The following is a 22505-nucleotide window of genomic DNA, read 5'->3' as shown; positions in this document are numbered from 1 at the left end:
CAGGAATGGTCTTTACCAGCAGTAAGAGGATTGTTGTTGCTGTTCTTAGCTGCCGAGAATCTACAGCACTGGAGAATATAGGGATGATCTGTGTATGTGACAACCTCCACCCATCCCCCTTCCGTGCTTTTTTTTTTTTTTAAAGATTTTATTTATTTATTTGAGAGACAGAGTGAGTGAGAGAAAGAGAGCATGAGTTGAGGGGGAGGCAGAGGGAGAAGGAGAAGCGGACTCTCCACTGAGGAGCAAGCCCAATGGGATCTTGATCCCAGGACCCTGGGATCATGACCTGAGCCCAAGGCAGATGCTTAACTGACTGAAACACCCAGGCTCCCCCTATGCTTTGTTTCTTTCCTCCTGAACATCTCACCATCGGAATGCTGTGTATTTATTTACTTATGTTTATTGTCTGTCTCCTCCAACTAAAATGTAAACTTCATGAGGACATAGTTGTCTTGGTCTGTTTTGATCACTGGTGTATCCCCAGCCCCTATAGTACTACCTGGTCTAGAGTAAATTATCAATATGCATTTGAAACCTAGAGCTCATTAGCATATTTCTCTGGGAGAAGATTGAGAAAAACTCTTAATTTAGCCTTGTAACAACATCAGGATGCTAATAGCACATTGACTATCAGAAATGTGAATTTTAAACACTGTCTACCCCAGTTGAGATTGCAAAACCCTGCAAGCCTTGGTGTTTCCTATAATGACGACTCTCATCTCCCTTGAGCGAGGTGCTGAACAGCAGTGCGTAGAGGCCGACTGTGATTCGAGGGTGGCGGTGTTCCCCAGCCTCCCTGTGCAGCCCTGCCACCCTCTCATACCCATGTTCACATTCCTCTAAGCCGGGAGGGAACAAATACTGCGCACCTGAGTTTTTAATGACCTCTGTCAAAGAGATGCTGTCTGCTTACGTTTCTGGGAGGAGCCTTTTTTTTTTTTTTTTTTAACCCATTTACCCATTTCCATTTCAGCAGACCTCGGTTGACCCCCAGTGCTGTGGTCATATCTCTTTCCTCGGTAGAGGGGGTGGAATTTGTAAGAGCCCCTCCCAATGGCTGTTTTGTCAGGGAATCTTCCAATCAGGGAAAAAATGACAAGGGCAACGCTTTATTCCTCTGGTGATGTGGGGAAACCTCAGGGCTGCATAGGTTTCAGTCATGACTTGTACCTTGGGTCCTGACCTAGAGTTTTCCTACTGCCGGCCTGTTCTATGATGACAAAAAAAGTGTTTCTATTGTTTCTATGCCTTTTTTTTTTTTTTTAATTGAGAGCAAGCCAACAGGTTTCACTTACTCCTTGGGGCATGTATCGTCACAATTGTAATTAAGCCATCATGTATTTATTTTGCCCAGCTATGAAGTAGTCAGTATAATAAATTTTATGCTTATATAGCTCTATGAAGATGATTTTTTTTTGCATTATCTAAAACAATATTATGACATAAAGGGAGGTAAATGGTTATTAAGGTAACAGACTGGAACTATTGTTTTCTTCTATTCAGTGAGCTTTCCCACTCCCTAATATAGGTAATAGACCCTGCCTCTCTCCACCCTCTACCCCTGGCTTAGGGAGGAGCTCAAGGTCCAGGACTGGCCAGTCTTAGAATTTCCCCCTAGTGGCAACAGTGGTAGGTCTCAGGTGTGGCAGGGAAACCAAGCATGAGCGGTGGAGTCCTTCGTTGAGATTGCTCTCTTGGCTGTTGGGGAATGCTGCTTGCCCTTCTTCTGAGTTTTCCTGGTGGCTGCCACTGGCTCCACTTCCTACTTCATGGAGAAGACCTTTCTGTCATAGGAGACAGGAGAAACAACACTCAGAGAAAAGCAGAGGGGAGAACATGGAATGGAAATCCCAGAGGCCCCAGTTCCCACACTTGTTTCTCTGATTCTCTGCTCTCCCAGCTACAGGACCAGTCGGGCTATTTCTGCTTAGATTGCTTTGAGTTTGGTTTGTCTCAAAGAGTCTTCACTAATACCCCATTGAAGCACAGAGAACTTAAGTGACTCTTCCAAAGATGTGGGGGGAAGCCATGGGCAAAGAAGCCTGCATCTTTGCTTTCATATTTCTTATTTCATTAAGCCCTCTTATGCTGTATTTTCTCTGTACTCATCTGAAATTTTTAATAGTGCCATCAATGTTCAGGCAACATTAGTTTACTCAATTAACATTTACTGAGTGTCTATTCTGTGCCAGGCACTTTGATAAGCTCTGGGTGTGCAAAAGTAGATAAGACACCTGCCCTTCAGCACCTGCCAAGCTAGCAGGAAAGACTGAAAGGCAAAGCCGGAAGTGCTGACTAGTTACAGAGGGATGCGCAGGGAGCTCCTCCACCTGGGGTGGCCGGAGAAGGTGTTGCAGACTAGCAGTGAGCCGCAGATTATTCTAGCAGAGTCCTTAAAGTCACAAGGAAGAAACTTGCACAGATTCTTTTCATTCATATCACCCTTCTGCAAAAATGCAAAGAAAGCTTTTGCAAAGATTCGAGGAAACAAGGAATCCTCTAGTCAGCCCAGAATAAACCAGCCCGGAATTCTGAGCTGATTTTATGGAAAATTGGAAAAGCTGCTTCTACTTACTAAGGATATAGCCTGAGTCCTAGGGCCCTTCTCTGTGCTCACCTCTCACTATAAATTCCTAAAAGGGAAGGGTGTAGTTGGGTTCATTTGCTGTCATCTAACATTGAGCTATTGGACAGAAATCTCTGAGGTCACCTCAAAAGCAGTTGGCTCCCAATTGGTCCTTGGTCCCTCAGGGACCTCACAGGGTTACCTTCCCCTACCAATCAATTCCAAAGAACCTTAGTTACTTTCCTTGAAAGGTAGCTGTGTAATAGCCTCTTGCAGCTTATCAAGTACAATATTGAGGGACAGATAAAAGCTAATGAGTGGAGGTAACAGGGTGTGCAAGGTACAGAGGCATGGGGGATGTTAGCACGTTGAGGAGTGAGCGATAATGTTGGAAAGGAAGGCATGGGCCAGGTAGTGATACATGGAATTTTTAAAAATTTGCTTTTTGTTTTATTCAAAGCTATACATCCTTATAATTTAAGGAGGTAAGTATTTGAACACATTTTACTACATTATACACACACAAAAGGATGTCCCACTCTCCACTCATCTTGCAGAGAATCTTTTTTATTTTGATACATGTAATTTTAAGGAGTTTACATTTTATCCCTTATAAGGAATTGTTAAAAGACTTTAAGCTGGAGAGGAAAAATTGAGACTTGAATTTTAGGATGGGCTATTCCAGAAGAAATGTGGAGGGCAGATTGATGATGGAATTTGAGGCCTGGAAATCAGTTGGAGAGGATTCTTGAATTTAGGGTAGTGCTACTTAGTTTTGGAGAAGAGACAGAGAGAAGGAGAGGTTGTCTTCCAAGTTTGTTTTGGCTTGGATGTCTTAGTGAGTTTGTTGCCATTTGCCTTGTTTGGGGCTGTGGAGAGAAGAGCAGGCTTGGAGAAAGCAGGATGATAAACTTGGGTTTAGACATGTTGAATGGAGTAGCCTCGGGAAGATCCACGTAACTATTGGTGATAGCAGTCTGGAACTGTGGAGAGACCTTTGGCTGGGAACACTGGGTCTGAGAGTCATGGTTCTGAGGTAAAGCCTTGCCAACAGATGACCTAAGAGGGGCTTCACCTGAATCTCTCTAATAAAGCAATGCCAAAACAGTAATCTAAAGAATTATTTATTTCCTCCAGATTACATATTCTAGTATATTAATAGGCCCTTCCACTCATTTAATTGGAAATGTCAAGTGGCTCAGCATTTTTTTTTAATTTTTTTATTTTTTTAAAGATTTTATTTATTTATTTGACAGAGATAGAGACAGCCAGCGAGAGAGGGAACACAAGCAGGGGGAGTGGGAGAGGAAGAAGCAGGCTCATAGCGGAGGAGCCTGATGTGGGGCTCGATCCCAGAACGCCGGGATCACGCCCTGAGCCGAAGGCAGACGCTTAACTGCTGTGCCACCCAGGCGCCCCGGCTCAGCATTTTTTTGTTGGACTCCTATTATATACCAGATATTAGGAGCTTCAGAAGACATATAGAACTATCGGGAGTAAAGCCCTGCTCTCAGGAAATTTAGAGTCTAGTTAAGGAGACAAGATAATTCTCTATACATGTGAAAAGTTCAAAACAACAGAAGTATGCACAATAATTAATTGCTAAGTAAGTGCTATTGACACAGTGTCCTAGGGTTCAGAGAAGGAAGACATTCGTGTGTGAGGAATTGTTTTTGTGTTTCTTTTCCTAATAAAGATAAGTAAGTCTCCCCTGAATACTTTCTTAATGTGTATTAAAGGGAAGAAAGAGGTGAATAGAAAAAGCGTAAGTAGGGTCTTACACTTAGAATGAAGTTTTCTTTACTTGAATACTAATGCAGTATATTGGTACGTGATCACTTGACATAATTTGGTTGTGCTGACTTATTAGCTACTTACAACTCAGTATTTATCAGTTAAGTATTTATTCTTTTGACCAAGCTTTACAGTCTCTGTTGGCTGGGAAGCAGCCCTAAGCAGAGAGATTTCTGCATTTCTAGCTCCATTTTCTGTCTTTAATTTTCTTTGGCTCACCGAAGACTGCTTGGTTCCAGTTTTCCCATATGGGGAGAAAGTGCTCACCTGACCTAACTCATGGCTTTTCAATAAAACACTAAGAAAAATGATAGTTGAACATGAGGCCCATAAAATAGTCTGTAACGGCTTCGAGAATGGCCATCACAGTTTCTCATCGGTAATAAAAAATGAATTCTACAACAAATGAAATACTCTATTTCTGGAGAAAGTATACTGAGTTCATGTAAAGCTTTGGTATTCTTCAGACTTACTGGAGTGTACTCTTTCGACAGCTCTTATTAAACAAAATAAATGAGCCTTCATGAGTGTAAGAACAGCCTAGATGTTTCTAGGTTGTGAAATAATGAAAAGCTTAGGAGAATAATTCAATCAAGAAGACATAATTTATGATTATAGGTAATGAATTTTATTTACATATTTGAATGAATACACATACATCTATATGTCATCCATCACTCATTCACTAAGCAAACATTTCCCTGGCACTTACCACGCACCAGGCACTAGGGAGTGGGAAGCAAGATAAAGGCTCCGTCCCTTAGGGAACATTCAGTCTACTGGTAGAAGCAAATATTAAACATGTAATTCCACAAGTAATTATTTACACTGATGAGTGCCATAAAGAACTATAGGGCACTGTGGAAACATATGGGTGGCCCAGACCTGGTCCAAGAATCAGGGAAGGCTTCTCTGAAGAAGCGAGATTTAAGCTGAGCCATGAAGAACAAGTAGGTATTAGTAAAGAGGTGAAGGAGAGTGTTCTAAGGTAGTCAAACCTGGGAAAACAGCATGTGCAAAGAGCAAATGAACATGGAACCTCTGAAATAAAACAGGAGGGCCAAGTGGCTGTAGCCAAGACTCTATGGAGACTCAAGACACAGCTAGAGAGGGATCAGATCTTGCTTCTTTTCTTTTCTTTTCTTTTCTTTTCTTTTCTTTTCTTTTTCTTTAGGCAAGGCAGCAGAAGAGATGGTTTATTATACACATGTTACATTCATTCACAAATGAAGGCAGAATTAGTCCCAAAAGTCACAGGTCCAAGGCAAAGGACCAAAAGGAGCTGTTTTGATATAAGCAGGGTAGGTCTTTCAAAGGTGGTCATTGTGATCAGATGGCGATGGATGTCCTAGATCCATGGACTCAAACTCTAGAAAGTAGGCATGCAGTCCAACAATTGGTACTAGTATCTCTGGCCTCTGGCTTTCCTTATTTCTGCTCCTGTGGCTGTCATGGGTGCACAGCTAGCGGTTTGCCTGGACCTCTGCCTCATTTTCTTCTTTGATGCTTTAGCCTGCTCATTCGCTTCTTCCTGTACTTGGCTCTCATGGTACAGAAATTTCCAAGAAGAAGGCCAAGAGGCTTCTTTTAGACCAGGGAGTTTTAGCAATGGGAAGCTATTGTAGGTCTGTAGGGGTGGATTTGAGAGATTTTCGGGAGGTAGACACAACAGGACTTGGATGTGGGAAATGAAGAAGAGTGTGGAATCTAGGATAACTCCCAGGTTTTTTGCTACATTCCCAGATACTATTTACTTAGATCAGGACCACTGAGGGGGAACAAGATTGCAGGTTTTGTTGTGCATGGGAGCAGAATGAATAGAGATTAGAGATAATGAGTTCAGTTTTGGACGTATTGAATATGAGGGACCTAGAAGATGTCCTTGAGGAGATGTGGGGAAGGCATGAGCAGTTGGATAAATGGGTCTGGAGACAAAAGGAAAGTTCTGGATTGGAGGTATAATGTATAACCCAACAAAGTAAGAAGAAAAAAAATTGTATAATTGTGTATACACATAGACATACACACGTAGAGAGAACACAGTTTAGTGTGATACCCTAAATAGTCTGACAGAAGGTGCCAGAAGACTGTAAATTTGTATATATTTTCTCATTGGCATTTTTTTGTCCAACATATGGGAAAGTCCAGCTAGCCATCAGTGTACATAGCTTTGCTTGGAATCCTTATATTGACTACTTGATGCTATGCTCACCATAACATAGATTTGGAGTAGAGACAGAAACCTGGAGAGTAGGCAGGATCATTCCCAGTATTCTAAGGGAAGAAAGAGACTATGACTCAAGAAGCCAAATAGAATGAGGTCCCCATTACAGACCTTCTGGGAAAAGGCAGAAGTGTGGAGCCCAGCCACCACCGAAGGGCCTGTTGAAGGTTGGCCAGGTGGGGTCTCTCTGGATTCTATAGGAGGCCATCCTTTGTCTAGGCTTGCCCAGTGGTGCCCTGTGGGGACACTGCCGCCCCAGAGGTGCCCTGTGATGGACACACCAGGTCTCTGTCTCTTGGGGTAGTGCATAGGTCCTGCTGTGGCTCTCACCCTCCATACTACATCTGCCTTGTTCACGGCCCTTTGCCTGCCCTTTAAGGCCTTCCCCAAATGGCCCTCCCTCTCTTCACTTTCATTCTCTTTGCGAGGTCTGTTGCAAGGACTCAATATTCCATATTCTGCTGAAACATAGCTTTCCTTTCCCTTCAGGCCACCAGAAGAGTGAAAACTTAAACAATCAGCATAAGAATGCGTTGAATATTTTGGCTGAGAGTCACTATTGGACATCCAAAGAACATTAAGTTCTGTTTATCCAGATTCCAAACAGCCAAAATGCTGAAATGACCAAGACTTTTCCTGCACTCGAGAGAGGCTCTGAGTAAATCCAGTAGTGAAAGATTAGTTTTTGAAAGCTACTTCCATGTGTGTTTTAGGAATAGTTCAAATTCAGACGAATATCTGACCCCTTTTCCCTTTACCTCTCTGAGTGTTGTCTAAGGATGACTCTGATGAGTCTTATAATACCTTTAAATTACCTCCCCCAAAGTATTTTGGATTTAGTATACAACTATTCCAGGTGGTTGCTGTTTGGAAATCTGCCAACTATGAGGAACCATAAACACTTTCATGACTAGAGTCCTGTGTTGCTTATTTGTGAAACAAAAGGATTAATTACCATAAATTGAAGCTCCATAAATATTGTTTAGAATTGTCCTTCTTTCTATAAAACTATGGACTGAAATTAGTCATCGTTAAAAAAAAACGAAGGAATTGTTCAAAGTACCCATTTCTGGGAGTCTTTGGATGGTTTCAGTACAAGTAACTATCCTTAAGGAGAATTTGGTTTGAATGTTCAACTGATTGCCATCCGCAGTAGAGCTCAAAGTAGGTCCCTGTGAATGCATCTACCAGTTAAATTTTTTTTCTTTTTTTCTGTATTTTGGATATTGGCCTCATTTTTGCCACACTTAAATTGTTGAAATTTACAGAGTCTGTGTCCAGAGAACAGCCTTATGTGGATAATGTTGCTGGGAGAGAAGGTTTTGGAGGAAATAGGAAGGACCTCTGCTCCGCAGGAGCTGGTGTATTGATTTAAATTCCCCTGCTTTCCGCCAGAAGGAGGTTTTGATAAGGGCTAGGAGGAAGGGTCTAAGAGAGCGGAGAGGGAAGGAATACTACTAGAGTACATGGGAAAGGCTTAGAAAAATTAGACCAGTCACTGAAGTTAAACTTGGCAGAAGATACAGTTTTTGTTCTGGCTAAATCCACATGGGGAAGAACGAAGTAGAGAGCTAGAGCCACTCTCTGGATAATTCAATTTAAAAAATTCTGCCCCTCCCCTAATTACAGGGATATATCTATGAAGAGTAAGATTTTGTCTTAATCTTTTGGATTTATCCCCACTTGGGCAGTGTTGCACAGATATTAAGAAATATTTTTGTTTTCAGCCATTCTCATTGATGTTTATCTAAATGGGAGCCAGGCTCCCAGGAAAGAGGTCACAAAAATCTTTTCCAGTCCCACCCACACGGTTTTGCTGTACTTATAACACAGCAAGTGGTTGTAAATACGTGAATAGAGGGATAAATAATTTATGCAAAAAAGTACTACCTGGACTTCTACAAGCATGACATTTACTTTCTATTTTCTTTCTCAAAAAACCTTTTTCCATATTTTGTTGCTGGTGCCAGTGATTAGCTCACTGCCTTGCTTTAAGCAAGACAGAAATAATGCTTGGTCTGCTCAAAAAGCCTAGCCTTCCAGAGGAAGATTTCAGCCTTCTTTGGAGAGGGGTCCCATTTGGGGGCTTGTTGGACAGTAATTTGAGTGCTGGAATTTCTAACCCAAACCCAGGAGAGAAGCAGGCATGCACAGGAGATTTGGATTTCTGTGTCTGGCCAGCTGTCTGCAGGCAGACAAGGGGGCTGGGGAGGGAGAACAAAGAAGAAACAGGGCTTCGGGAATGTGGGAGCATGGGGCACGATGTGGATTGGCTGTGCGAATTGGTGCTATTCCAGGTGGGACTTCCTGTGGAGTTGTTTAGTTTGGGTTAAACCTTCTCAGAGATTTCTCCTCTTTCCATTGTCCAGCCAGCAACTAGATAGAAACATATTTGCTTCCAAAAGTGAGTTAAAAGTTGATCGTCTTGGGGCGCCTGGGTGGCTCAGTCATTAAGCGTCTGCCTTCGGCTCAGGGCATGATCCCAGAGTTGTAAATACATGGGATCGAGCCCCATGTCAGGCTTTTCCGCTGGGAGCCTGCTTCTTCCTCTCCCACTCCCCCTGCTAGCGTTCCCTCTCTCTCTGGCTGTCTCTCTCTCCGTCAAATAAAAAAAAAAAAATGATCGTCTTATTTACAGGTCTGTTTCAGATTAGCATTCTCTCATTCTTCAGATTCACCACCCTTACCCCCAAACCTCACTTCTTCATTTGAATTTGATCTCATCACTTTGGGTTAAACATATTGCAGTTTTGTACTTTGGGAATTGCTGGCCCTGAATATGACTTTCCTTTTCTAAGACGGCTGAATGGAAGGGTGCAAGTCTGTGGGACAATTTTCCCCAATAAAAGAACTAGCAGAAAAATTTTCTAGAAGATTTAAACAAAAACAACCCTTTTCTAATTATTGGGTTATTCCAGGTGAAAGTGAGTTTATGTCATTTCACTATTTTTTATTTTTTGTATTGCCTTGGATCTTTGGCCAAACAGGAAAACAGAATCATTGCCCACATGGATTTTTCATTCTATAGCTCACCGGTTAAGAAAAATCTGAGCTAGTAAGGGAAGAGAATCTTTCATTTTCTCTAATACCTTCTCCCCTTCCCCAATACTCTGCCAGAAGTAGCCAGCAGACTGCAATTTATATACGTTTTCTTACTGGCATTTACTTATTCCAATGAGAACTGCCATCAAGCAGTCAATATATACATAGCTTTGCAAACCTGGGTTTTAATGGATGCATCATGGAAATGAAATCACTGTAGGAATAAGAAGATATATACAAGGACCTTCCATTCGCAGCAACATGTAGAGTAGTTCCTATAAATGATTTAAGGCATGTTCAGTAGAAATTTCCAGATATCCAGTTCTGTTCAGTCTGCACCCCATATGCCAATGAAAAACAAAACCGGAGGATCAGATGGTTATTTGGGTCCTTGCTCATTTCATGGGTATTTGTGACATTTTATCTTAGTCCAGTTTCCCACAAGGGAGCTGCACGTGACCTGAACTCCTGAGAACGTGTAGTTAACTCCACTCAGTTAACTCTGAGTCCTGTTGTGCACTTTGTTTTTCGGAGTCTGTCCCCCCCGTCTCCACTCCCTTGAGGGAACTGAGGGCCAAGAACCAAGATTTCCAAAGCTGTCTGTGCCCCGAAGCGGTAGTGACCTTGGTAGGGTAGGATGGAGACAGGATCTGACGGGATCTGGACCAGAATGAGTCATCATTGCCTGGAAGCGGGAGAGTTCTCACTGTGCACGTACAGTTGTCGTATATTCAACTTCCCATACCAGAAAACCTTCTTGTGCCCAACTGGGAGGGATCTTGCTGTCAGCTTTGAAACTGAACACAAGTTTTTTTTTTTTTTTTAAGCCAGCTTGTTTGAATATTAAGCCTATTTATAAACTTCATTATTGCAGCACCCATATGGCTCTTACTCAAAGATACTCACTTTAAAAAAGTGAAAGACTGCCAGCCAGCCTCTTCATAATTTAACATCAGTGCTTAATCAACTCTCACTTATCCAGGCTATCAGGAATGATTCCCAAATCATCTGTTTGACTTTGGAGTATGTGCAACTTACATTTGTTTGATTGTGGGCATGCCCAGTACTTTGGGAGCTCCTAGCCATCAAAAAGCGAGTAAAGCCCTTCAGAAACATGCTCACTCCCACCTCATTGTTGTTTCATGCTGTTCCCTTGCTGTCTGTGCTCTGCCCCCAGGCAGGTCCAGGTCTATAGTGGACAGAATCACCTCTTTTACACTTGCTTAGTTTCATCCTTTCTCTGTCTGTCTGGAGCCAGGAGAGGTAACATGAAGTTCAGGGTCTAGAAGCCTCTGCTAGATGACACAGCTATGGAGAGCTTTGGGGAACCTTTTTAAGTATGGGGGGGGGGGGTCAGTGCTCTTTGCTCTTTGATGATGCTCCCGTCTGAGTATTCACTTCTTCAAATGTGATCAGCTGGATGTAAATGGACTGAAGCCTTTGGGGGAGATTTTCCAGCTCCTCACTTCCTATTCTGTACACACATGCACACACACACACACACACACACACACACACACACACACAATTTGATAGTTCTTGGGCAATCCATGGTTCCATAGAAACATTCCAGACTTAAACAATTTTCAGTGAAGACCAGGAATCTTTTAATTTGCCTAAGAGGTGAGCCTACGAGGTGGATAAGGGTGAGCCAGTGCTGGTTATAGTACATCATGTGTCTGCACTGAGTTACAACTTCTGGAGTGTGCTTGGAGATTCTGCGTAAGCAACTCACTGGGCTTCAGTTTTTAGGGAATTGTTGATAAGAAGAATCTTTATCAAAAGATACACTTCACATATTTCTAAGGATTGTTATGCTGTCTGGTTCATAAATACGCAGTTTTACCTTTCTTCCCTCTTGCCTTCCCAACAATGGCCTACTTCAACATTAGAGGGGAAGCATAATTCTGCTAGGTTAACTGGGACCACAGAGAGAGTGGGTGGCAGGGTGTATAACCTGCTGGGCTTGGGGGGAAAGCTGGACAGGGTTTCAGCTACTCCTCTTCTTAGCAGGACTTAGAATAGCACCTGCTTTCTCTGTGGTTCAAGTGTTCTAAGATAAGGAGAATTGCAAGTACTTAATTTTTTTTTTTTTTTTTTACCTTTAGAAAGCAATCTGCAGCTTTTTTTCTTTACTTCTTTAATTAATGAAAGGCTTTTTTTTTTCCAAACAAAATTTGGAAACCTATTGAATTAAAATACCATTATTATTTATGCAGTACTGTTATTAATACAGTAGCTGACTCTCAGACCCTTCCTGGGTACCCAACACTGTGCTAAAGGCTTTTCATTGTTCTTACACTTGTTTCTCACATCGCCTTGTGAAGAGGGTGTTATTGTTACCCAGCGTTTACAGATAAGGAGACTGGTAGCTGGGAACATGATGTCAGTTGCTTAAGGTCACATAGCTGATTGGACACGGTAAGCTGGAGGAGGCTTTGAGCTCAGGCAAGAGATGTTAAGCATTCTGCTGTAGTGTCTCTCCAAAGAATGAGGGTGGAAGCTGTTCTGGGGAACAGTTTGCAAAGCACTGCTCTAGACCTTCATGGATGTGGTTTCCTTGGCCCGGCCTTGTGGAGATGACCTGCCTTCTGCCTGAGCGTGAAGCCTTCTGTCTCCATCTCCCACATGGCCAGCTTTGCCAGATCCCAGAGCATAACAGCTCCTGGTCATTCTCTACTTTTTACGTCGACTCAGCCCAGCTATGTGAATCTTGAGATTTGTGATGTGTTGTTTCAGGTTTCAAAAAATTATAAATATGAAGTAAGTTTGAAAAACCAAAACAGAACATTTAAAAACATTCCTTTTGTCTTTCAGGTTATGAATCAGGAATAAATTCTTCCAAAGTTCTTAAAAACAAAAGGCCAAAAATAAACTGGGTTCTTTTCCAGTTCATTTCCTGCGTTTGGAAAGAAAGGACCCAGTTTGTTTTATTGTTGTTGGTTTTGTTTGTTTTTGTCTAGTGTCTAAGTTCCCCCTTGACATCCTTTGACTTCTTTGCATAATTTTCTTGATTTTCTTTGAAGGCTTCAGAGTTTGCTTTCTTTCTCAACCAGCTGAAGGTTCTGTATCCTTAGGTAAGTTACTTAACCTCTGTGAGCCTCACTTCCGTCAAGTGTAAAGTCAGGTAGACCTCCCAGGGTCCGTAGGTGTCAAAGTGAGTTATTTGTATAACAGGCATGGAACAGAGGCGATGCTGCATGACTGTGAGGCCCCCAGCCTCCTCTCATTGCATTTCTCCTGTGTGCAGAAAACCGTGGCTGTGGTAGGCGTCCTCACTGCTCATTGTAAATCATTGCTAAACAGAAGGAAAATGAGTAGAAAGAAAGCATTTTTTAATCAGCTTCTTGATAAATTCACTTATTCATTCCCCAGAAATATATTGAGCAGCTGCCATTTGCCAATCACTGTGTTAGGAAAGAGAGAAACACCAGCAGGTAGTGGACAAGCCATCATTGCCATCAGTGTAACAGATCGTAACTATCTGGAGTGACCAGTGCAGTGATGTGGGTGAGCTCTGGTCACCATGGGGCATACCAAAGGGGCACTATCCAGTTTGGGAGACTGTAGAAGGTTTTCAGGAGGAAGTGATGTCTCAGCTGAGAGCTGAAGGATAAGTAGGGCCCATTCAGCCCTCACTGATCTTGCCCAGTCCAAATGATGTGTGAGTTGAATCTTGAATAGGGTAATTTCCATAGAAGTATATTTTCTCTTATACTTCAAGTGCTGACCTTTCAACTCCGGTATAAGATGATACTGTTTGGATTGGATCTGTCTTGGTTCTGAAGCTGTCTGTGTCTAAATAGGACAAGATGGGACGAGAGAACTTTAGGACTATGAAGCCAAGGATGCATCTAGGAAGGTGGGGAGTGAGTATCAAGAAGGTAGATTGTACTGAAAATCAAATTTTTGGGTCTTTCTCTGGGTCTATCAAATGCACTGCCAGTATTTTGATAAGTGTGAGTGACAGCTGCAAATGATTCATCTATTTTGCCAGCAGACGTGTTGTGTGCTACCCATGTGCCATTTGATGTGCAAGCCCTTAGAGTAGATACACAGATCCATACAACAGGACCCGTGGCCTCAAGAAGCTCAAAATCAGGGATAGAGGGATCTATCGGAATGCCTACATGGCATGCATGTACCCGGCAAATTCAAAACACTGTGTCCTCTGAGACCATTCCTTCTATTTTACAGATGTGGGTACTAAAGCTTAATTTAGCATAGAGCATGCCTGAGGTCTCACAGCTTGGGGGGGGGGGGGTGGACGTTGGGTTTTGAACCAGGTCTGTCACACCCCAGAGCCCTATTGTCTTTCCACATAATCGGAGGTGAGACAAGGCAATGCAAGAGGTGACCCCTTCTCCCAGGTATCTTTTTTTTTTTTTTTAAAGTATACGTTGTATTACTTTTCTTAACTTTGTCCCCATCACTTTTTAGCCTTATTGCCTGTTATCTCCTTCCATATCTGGCTGGGCTGGGCTGGGTGGTTTGAGGCCACTGGACATGCCCTCCTTACCTGCTTGCCTCCTACTTAAAGTGTTTTTCCTTCTGAAATCCCAGCCATCAATCAAGACTACCTCTTTCACAAAGCTTTCTGAGCCATCCCCCCCTTGTATTGGTTGTTATCATAAAATAACACTTTTTAGGTACATGTTTCAACTTCCATTTTTAGAATTCAGATTCTTTCAGAGAGTGAATTTTAATCGTGTTATTACGAGGATTAGTGATACATGTTAAGTGCTTGTTACTAGTAGGTGCTGAAAATGGAAGCTCTTCTTATTTTTGTCCATCTTCGATTGTCTCAGTGCTCCCCCAGCAGGGGCTTTGTATGGTTCTTGGCAAATGCTAGGAGAATTCTGTAGAAGCCAATGACAAACGTTGTCTTCTTCTGACCTTTGAAGATGCCCTCCGCTGATAGAATTAGTTGGTTCTGAGCTTCTGGTTCGCAGCTCATCTGGCTGGTCTGCCTCCTTGTCTTTGGTCTTTGCACACTTTCAATGGGTTATTTTTGATCTTGCCTTAAGAGGCTCCTTAGCCCAGTTTAGTAGACAGCGGTCCTAACATGGGCCAAGGGCACAGGCCACACCCATAACTCACTATGCTCTGTGCCTGGAGATGAAACCTCTGCCCTTCACTACTGCCTGAGGAGTGATCTGTTCTGCTGATGGGGTCCAGGCACAGCTTTTAGAGGGGGGGTATTAAGGAGGGCACGTATTGCATGGTGCACTGGGTGTTATACGCAAGTAATGAATCATGGAACTTTACATCAAAAACTAGGGATGTACTGTACGGTGACTGACATAATATAACAAAAAATATTATTATTAAAAAAATAGAGGGGATGCAAGCACTGTCTTCGGCACTAGGTTACTGTGGGGAAACACATCAGAACCTCCCTTTGTGGAACTGACATTCATGTGAGTTACCTCATTTATTTCTTACCATAAGGTCTTGAGAGAGGTTCTCTGATTATTCCCACTTTATAGACGAAGACACCAAGGCTCAGAGGGGTTGAATAACTGGTCTCATACTGTAGAACTAAGTGCCAGAGCCAAGACTGGAACACAGGGAGTTTGTTCTAAAGCCCAAGCCTTAACCCACTCTGTTAGTTGACCTTCCTCTCTTTATATATGGCATAATTCAAACATATAAATATCTTTATATATTCCTATAGTCTGATATGTATATATCTATATATGTGACTATATATATAAGTAAAATAATAGTGAAAATAGTAACTGTAAAAGCAGTGATCCTTTAATCCACTACCCTGGGGTCATGCTTATCATTCTGGTGTTTCCCTTCAGATAAATATTTGGTACATTAGGCAAGATCACCCTGTAGGTTTTATGTTGGGTTCTGCTTTCTTCGCTTAACACCCAACACCACCATGCATATGTTCATTTGAACAGAGATGTAACAGATCATAGTGATTCTGAATTTGAAAATCTGTGCCCTTTTTAAAAAATGTGTGATATATAGCTCTATGAGCAAATTAGTGGCTTGGCTTCCTGGAAGCAGTGACTGTAATGGGAATGCAGGTGTGGAACTGAGGACAACTGGGAAGCATTGCACTTCCTGGAGATGCTACCAGAAGGATGCATTCTCCTCTCCCAGCACTTTTTTCCTTGAATCCCCTCTAGTAAAGAGCCTGTTCAAACTCTTTTGAGACACCTCAGAGTCTGCAAAAAATGACACAAACGTGAAAACCACTGAGATATAGGGATAATAAACTTGATGGCCACTTTCCCCTGGAATGCCACTATGACCTGGGTGAGATAACCAAGGCAGATAATATCTCCATTTGATAGATTAAGAGGCCCTACGCCCAGTAGATTTGCCTAAGGCTAAATAGCAGAAGTAGACTAGAACTCCAGCCACTTCTGCTCCTGGGTAAGTGTTCTAGGAGATAGCCCACAGCTGAGCCATGAGCAAGCTCCTACTGCTGCTCTCACCGCTTTTGCTTCTAGACTTTCTCATTGTCCCTTTCCTCCCTTCTTCCTTCTCTGAAGAGCTTATGTCTGATCTTATGGCTTAGCTACACGATTACTCATTTTCACTGTAAAAGGCACATCCTTAAAGGGACTTCAGTGCTGTATGGTGGATGTAATAGTAACAATAGTGACAATAGGAATAGTTAATAGTTATTGGCCATTTAATATGTGCCAGATAAAAGAAATGGTTTACAGGACCCTGGCCAGTTACTCCTCACCAACCCCATGAACCTAATAAATGGAGGGGCTGAGATTTGAAACCTTTGAAACCTGACCTCAACCCAAATACTATAGTGTCCTCAAAGGGGAAGAACTAACATAAGAGGGCAGAGCCATTGAGCTCTTGGGATGCTATTTGTAAGTGTTAACAGCAGGTATATGCATCTGACCATAGTATAACACAATAATTCAAAACTTTTAGCTGGACTTTGAAACCCATAAACCTCACAGAAAGAACCTGCCACAAAATTCTTCCCTTCATGCCTGTCCATGCTGAAGTTATCTTTTCTAACTCACTGCCTGCCACAAATTCTTTTCTGATGTGTGTTTATGCTTCTTTTCCTACAGGCGGAAATATAAGAAAACATCCCAGAGGTAAGAGTGTCTTTCTGAGAAAGGGGAGCTCGTTGGTTGAGTCATTTGTGGTGCAGCTCTTCGCAAGCCTGGCTCATGGTGGACCTTCAGTGTAATGACCAGTCTCTTAGTTCCTTCTCCGCGAGGTGCCTGCTTCGTCTTTGGATCACTACTGCTGCTGTAATTCAAAATTGATTGCAGACATTTAGTGTGGCACTGTGAGTGCATACCTTCCTGTGAGTGGATCTGGTGGATGAAAAGGCCCAGGGATTTTACTAAAACCTTGACCAGAGAGGGCCTGGGCTGGAGGGTGCTGAAGGTTTATGGATGGGAGCACAAAAGCATCTTTAAGTACACTTTTAGTGTTTGAATTCTCCTTTGCTTGCAATTCCTATTTGCCTGATTCTCTGACAAAATGCTGTTGAGCTCAAAGCATAGGTACAAATTTGCTTAAGGGCACTAATGGTTGGTTTTTTTTTTTTTTTTTTTAGCCATGGAAAAGGTAATTTAAAGTAGAATATCATCTTTTATCATCCTCCATTACTTCATTTTATTGAGAAGAGTATGGAAAGCACATTCCAAAGAAATAGAGTTGCTCCGATCTGTTGTTTGCCAAGCATTAGAAGCCCACAGTTCAGTCTGAAAGGCTAGTGTCTGCTTTTCACTGATTGTATTTGATTTTGATATTACGACATTAAGCATTATATTCCGATTTAAGAAGTCACCAATGCACTTAAAATCGGCCAGTCGGTTTCAGCAATGGTACTTTCAGTCAGATGACCACTTTAGTCTTACGTTTTCTAATGAGCATCATCTCATGGCAAAGAGTCCTGTGCTGTGGTTTCCAAATAAAGTCAGTAATCCACAGTAGTGGTATTCAGTTTGCAGTGTAGAGGTGCACGCATCATTGGGAGAAGATGAATAAAACCTTGGGGCTTCCTAGAGGTTGCTATACTTTTCTAAATATAGTGAGCTTACACAGATGGCTAAATAATTCTGTCTTGTTCAGGTTCACTGGGTTCATGGTAGTAATTGCATGTGAACCACTGAACAGGATGTAAATTAATCACTCAGATTAGAGGGCATAATAGTCTTCAGTAGTAAAAGGTAATTTATCATTTTTGCATGTAGTTAACCTGGGGTATGAAATATTTCAAAGTTGCTTCAGTTTTATTTAAAAAGAGATAAATAGACAGGTTAGAGGGAGTTTTACAAGAGAGCGGCTCAAACCTGTCAAGTTTCAAATTACTATGTCGATTATTTTGGAAGTATATTTTTGCATATCTTACATGAATGCTGTCGCATTTTTTATTATGTCGATGTAATAAAAAAAATAGACTGTCTTGTACCAGCTTCACTGAAGTCATGTAAAGTGCAAATTAATAGACGGTTGGTTTGAGCTCTTCTATTTTTAATCACATACATATTTGCATATAAAATAGATCCATGTCTACTAATCTCTCACTGATAACAAACCATCCCTAAACTTCTGGCTTGAAACAACCATTTTATTCTGCTCACAGTGTTAGGGGTCAGGAATTCAGGAAGGACTTGGTTGAGTGGTTTGAACCTGATGCAGCTGGAGTGGGTTGTGGCTACTGGAGATGGAGGGTCCACTTGGAGATGGAGGGTCCACTTCTGAGATTGCTTCTTCACTCATATGTGGGGAGACTTGGTGCTCTTTGTTTGTCTTTGCACATGGCTCCATCCTCCAGCATGGAGCTTGGGCTTCTCACTGCAGGGTGGTCTCAGGGTAGTTGCACTCTTTGCTGTCTTCCTGGGCCATGTGTTCCAACAGACAAGAAGTGGAAGATGCTGGCATGGGCCCAGAAACTGGGGCAGTGTCACTTCTGCTGTATTTTATTGGTGAAGGTAGTACAGAACCCCCTCAGATTCAAGAGAAGGGGACATAGATTCTAGGACTTGATGGAAGGGTGTTAAAGAAGTTGAGACTTTCTTCATTTACCAAACCTATAGCCTTTTTCAGAATGACCTTGCTTGAGAACTTTTCCAGGGATCTGTAAATTTGGATTAAGTGGACACCTCATTTGATGAATGGTAGACACTTTTAAATGTGTCTTGGTGTCTCTGGCAGATGCTGGTCTGTTTGAATCTGTGTTTGTCTATTTGATGATTCGTTTGGACTGGGGGGAGCTGTGATTCCTTTTTCATGTTGGGGCAAACATACTAGTGTGGCCTCAATGGGTTATTTGAATGCTAAGTGTAGTTATTCAGCTTTAGTTAATAATTAGTCAGATAAAGCTGGTGGCTTCATGTAGGAAAACTAAATATGTTATATTAAAAGGCTTTAGATCTTACAGGTTTGCATTGGACATTAGGAGAAAAGAGAGCCCAGGATACAAAAATAGTCTACCTTTGGTTAAACTTCTCGTACTAGGCTTCCTTTCATTTCACTTAGGTATTTATTCACCTTTCAAAGCCATGTTAAAGAAAAAAAAATCCTCTGGCATTTAAAGTCATCATCATTCTACTACAGCTCAACTGAGGTAGGTATCTTTCTTTAAATATTTTATCAAGTAGTAGGCAGATCTCAGTAGCCCAAGAGTATGTTATGATAGTGATTCTTCGGAATCTCACTGTTAATATTAAGGGAAATGTACTCATTTCCTCCAAGACCATAATTTCAACCAAGGGAATGATGTTATAAAAACTCTTTATAGGGTTAGCGAGGGCACCAGCAAGCAGAAGATAAGCTTCTCCCTGCACAGAAACCCTTATTGGATTAGGCTTTAAATCAGCACAATTAAGGGGAGCCATCCTTTTGCCTTGTGATTGAGTCTTGCCCAGGAGGGCCACTCATTCCAAGAGATTTGTTGAAGTGGTGACATGGTAATTTGACAGCTAGAGAGGATTACCCAGGAGAACTGCTTCCCCCTACAATTCTCATCAGGTTGTTTTTAAATGGCAGCAGCTTCAAGTTATCAGGTCTGGTCTGAGAAGTTTGTATCTTTGAGAAAGAATGCCAGATCATGTACAAAATAATCACAAATACTTAGAAATAATCTAATACTTCTGGGCTGCACTAAAGAAAGGAATTGCTATCAGAGATGGTGTTATAAGCTGAATCTATGTTAGAAGTGTTTCCAACACACCCACACTCCCACACACAAACGCACACTCACACCTCTATTTTAGTGTGCCTGGAAAGGCTGTGATTGGTCAGCATAATCAGAGGCAGAGGTACAAATAATGACTTATCCACAAACCTCAGGGACCTCTGCAGACACATGTCCAGTTTTCGTGTCTGGACTGTGGAAATACTTAGGTCAGAATGGTCAGGAGTTGGAGTTTTAAGCAACATCAGATAGTGAAAACTTCATTAGAATAAAGGTTTTTGTTGATTTATCAGTTATTAGTTCTCGCTTGGTTGGGTGGTTGGTTGCTTGCTTGCTTGTCAAATCTTAGCTCTGGTTCTGACTGTATCTGATTTACTCATTTTATAAATCTAGATGTTTCTGTGACCAACTAAATTTTTAATAATCAAATTAGATTGATAGTCACATGTGTATAAGTTTTGACTCCCCTAAAACTTAACTACTAATAGCTTATATTGTGGACTATAAGCCTTACCAATAACATAAATAGTCAATTAACACATAGTTTGTATGTTGTATGTATTATATATACTGTATTCTTACAATAAACTGAGAGAAAAGAAAATGTTATGAAGAAAGTCATGAGGAAGGGAAAATACATTTATAGTACTGTGCTATATTTAACTAAAAAAAAAGATCTGTGTGTAAGTGGACGTGTGCAGTTCCAACTCGTGTTGTTCAAGGGTCAGCTGTACAAGAAATTGCCTGTGAATTGTGAAGAGGTACATGGTTTTGTAGTTAAGACACATGTGAAGAATATGGTAAGTGCTATAATAGATAGAAGTATTGAAGGTCATTGGGAACACTTGGGTCATTTAGGAGAATATTTACATTAATATGTGCTCTTCTCTCACTAGATGACAAAGAGAGCCTATAGTGTTGGTTCTTATTCACGGTGCTTGGAAGTATGGGCATATTAAAGTCTAATAGGGTAGCTGAGAACTGTTTCTCTCTGTTTCCTCCATGTTTTCAGTTATCTTAGTACTGTGTGTTTTGCTGAGTCTTTAGGCTTTCTCTCAAAAGGCAAATGTCTCAAAAATATTCTGGACATTGGGAGGAAGACAGCCCAGGATAAAAATGTGTGGAGATAATCAGTCAAGTGGGTATCACACATGTAGATAATAGAGTGGCCTCTATCTGTTGCCAAGCAAAACAAAGAGTTATTTTTTCCTCCAAGTGTCTAATGCCTTCTTTCACTTGGATTTTTATGTGGCTTAGTAATCACATTTGATGAGCCCAATAATTGATTAAATCCAGCAAACTATTCCCTTAGTCAGGTCTGCCTATGCTGTCACGAATCAGCATGCTTAATGAGTCATCAGCAGAACCACCACCTTTGCTGTTAATAATAGATTGTCGTGTGTAGGGGGTGGGGGGAGGTGGGAAGACCAGTGGATCTTACCCTCCGGGAAGGCTGCCTTCCAAGCAATTGTATCCTTGTATGAGCAAGTGCATCTTCTGAGCTGTGCCCCTTTCTCATTCTGGGACACAGTAAGACTCATTGGTGAATTCTTTTTTATTTTTTTAAGATTTTATTTATTTAATTGACAGAGAGAGAGAGATAGCCAGCGAGAGAGGGAACACAAGCAGGGGGAGTGGCAGAGGAAGAAGCAGGCTCCCAGTGGAGTAGGGAGCCTGATGCGGGGCTCGATCCCAGGACTCTGGGATCATGCCCTGAGCCGAAGGCAGATGCTTATCAACTGAGCCACTCAGGTGCCCCTCATTGGTGAATTCTGAAGCTCTTTCAGCATCACAGACATATAATCAGTGGACTGTTGTCTCTTCTGCAGTGGAAAACGACAACCAAATAACTTTTGGGGAAAGTTGAAAAGGATATAGGATAAATCAAGGCACATAGTTTCGCATACTTATGAGTGACCGATCTTGCATACTACTACTTACTTAGTAGTATTGATATTTACGGCCTAGGTATTAGTGGTGAAATCAGAGACAAGGGAACCCTCTAAGAGATAAAGTCCTTTGAAAAATATTTTTCTGTACTTGTGATGACTATGAAATTCTCAAAGTAGTAAGGACATGTGCATCGGCTATGAGAATATGTCCAATTTACATTCCAAGATTGCCAGCAGAATCAGAGACTTTACAGTGAATCACCGGTGGCAGGTCAGGGTACACCAGAGAGAGCAGCCAAGTGGTTTGGTTAGAGCACAGATCACAGATGGACACTGAGACTTTTCCACAAAGGATAATACCCAATGCAGTTAACATGGAAAATGGCCTACAGGTACTGTAATTCCAGGTGAAACACAACCAGGGAAGAAAGGGGGGTGATGGAGGGTCTACATAGATAGTTTGGTCAGAGGTCAGAGTATCGGGAGGCTACCACTCACTCATTCAGTGACCCTTACTTGCTCAATAACCCTCCTAACACATCAACAGGAGGCTGGGGAGCACAGGTGCAGGGATCTCGTGCCAGAGAGGTGGTGTAGCAGGAGTTAGGAACTAGGTGTTGGGGAGAAAGGGCGCTGAGATATAGTAAGTAGCTTGAGTCTGAGTAGTATATCTAGGTACTAGTAGCAGTAATGACCTTGTCATTGAGCTGCCGTTTTCTGAGGCTGGAGAATCATCCAGGCACAATTCAGTCTTCATTTCTCTCCCATCTTCATGTCTGGTAGTTACTACCATTCTCCCACTCACCCAGCATTAACACTTTTGAGTCACTTCATATG

General features: G+C 41.9%; 1 protein-coding gene across 11 annotated transcripts in view; it reads left to right on the top strand.

Moving 5' to 3' along the window:
• PDE1C (phosphodiesterase 1C) overlaps window positions 1-22505 on the top strand; it is a 517847-nt gene that overhangs the window by 218910 nt on the left and 276432 nt on the right. For 5 of the 11 annotated variants that reach the window (XM_048212794.2, XM_044387421.3, XM_026508827.4 and 2 more), the window contains one exon: window positions 16694-16720. The exons of the other annotated variants lie outside the window; for them this stretch is intronic. In XM_048212794.2, the coding sequence (XP_048068751.1) occupies window positions 16694-16720 (27 nt within the window). The remainder of the gene's footprint in view (window positions 1-16693; window positions 16721-22505) is intronic. 11 annotated transcript variants of the gene reach the window in all.

The sequence above is a fragment of the Ursus arctos genome, unplaced genomic scaffold, assembly GCF_023065955.2.
Source record: "Ursus arctos isolate Adak ecotype North America unplaced genomic scaffold, UrsArc2.0 scaffold_3, whole genome shotgun sequence".
In the NCBI taxonomy this organism is placed as follows: domain Eukaryota; kingdom Metazoa; phylum Chordata; class Mammalia; order Carnivora; family Ursidae; genus Ursus; species Ursus arctos.
Note: the sequence above shows the minus strand (reverse complement) of the source record. Positions and strands in the feature narration are given on the sequence as shown.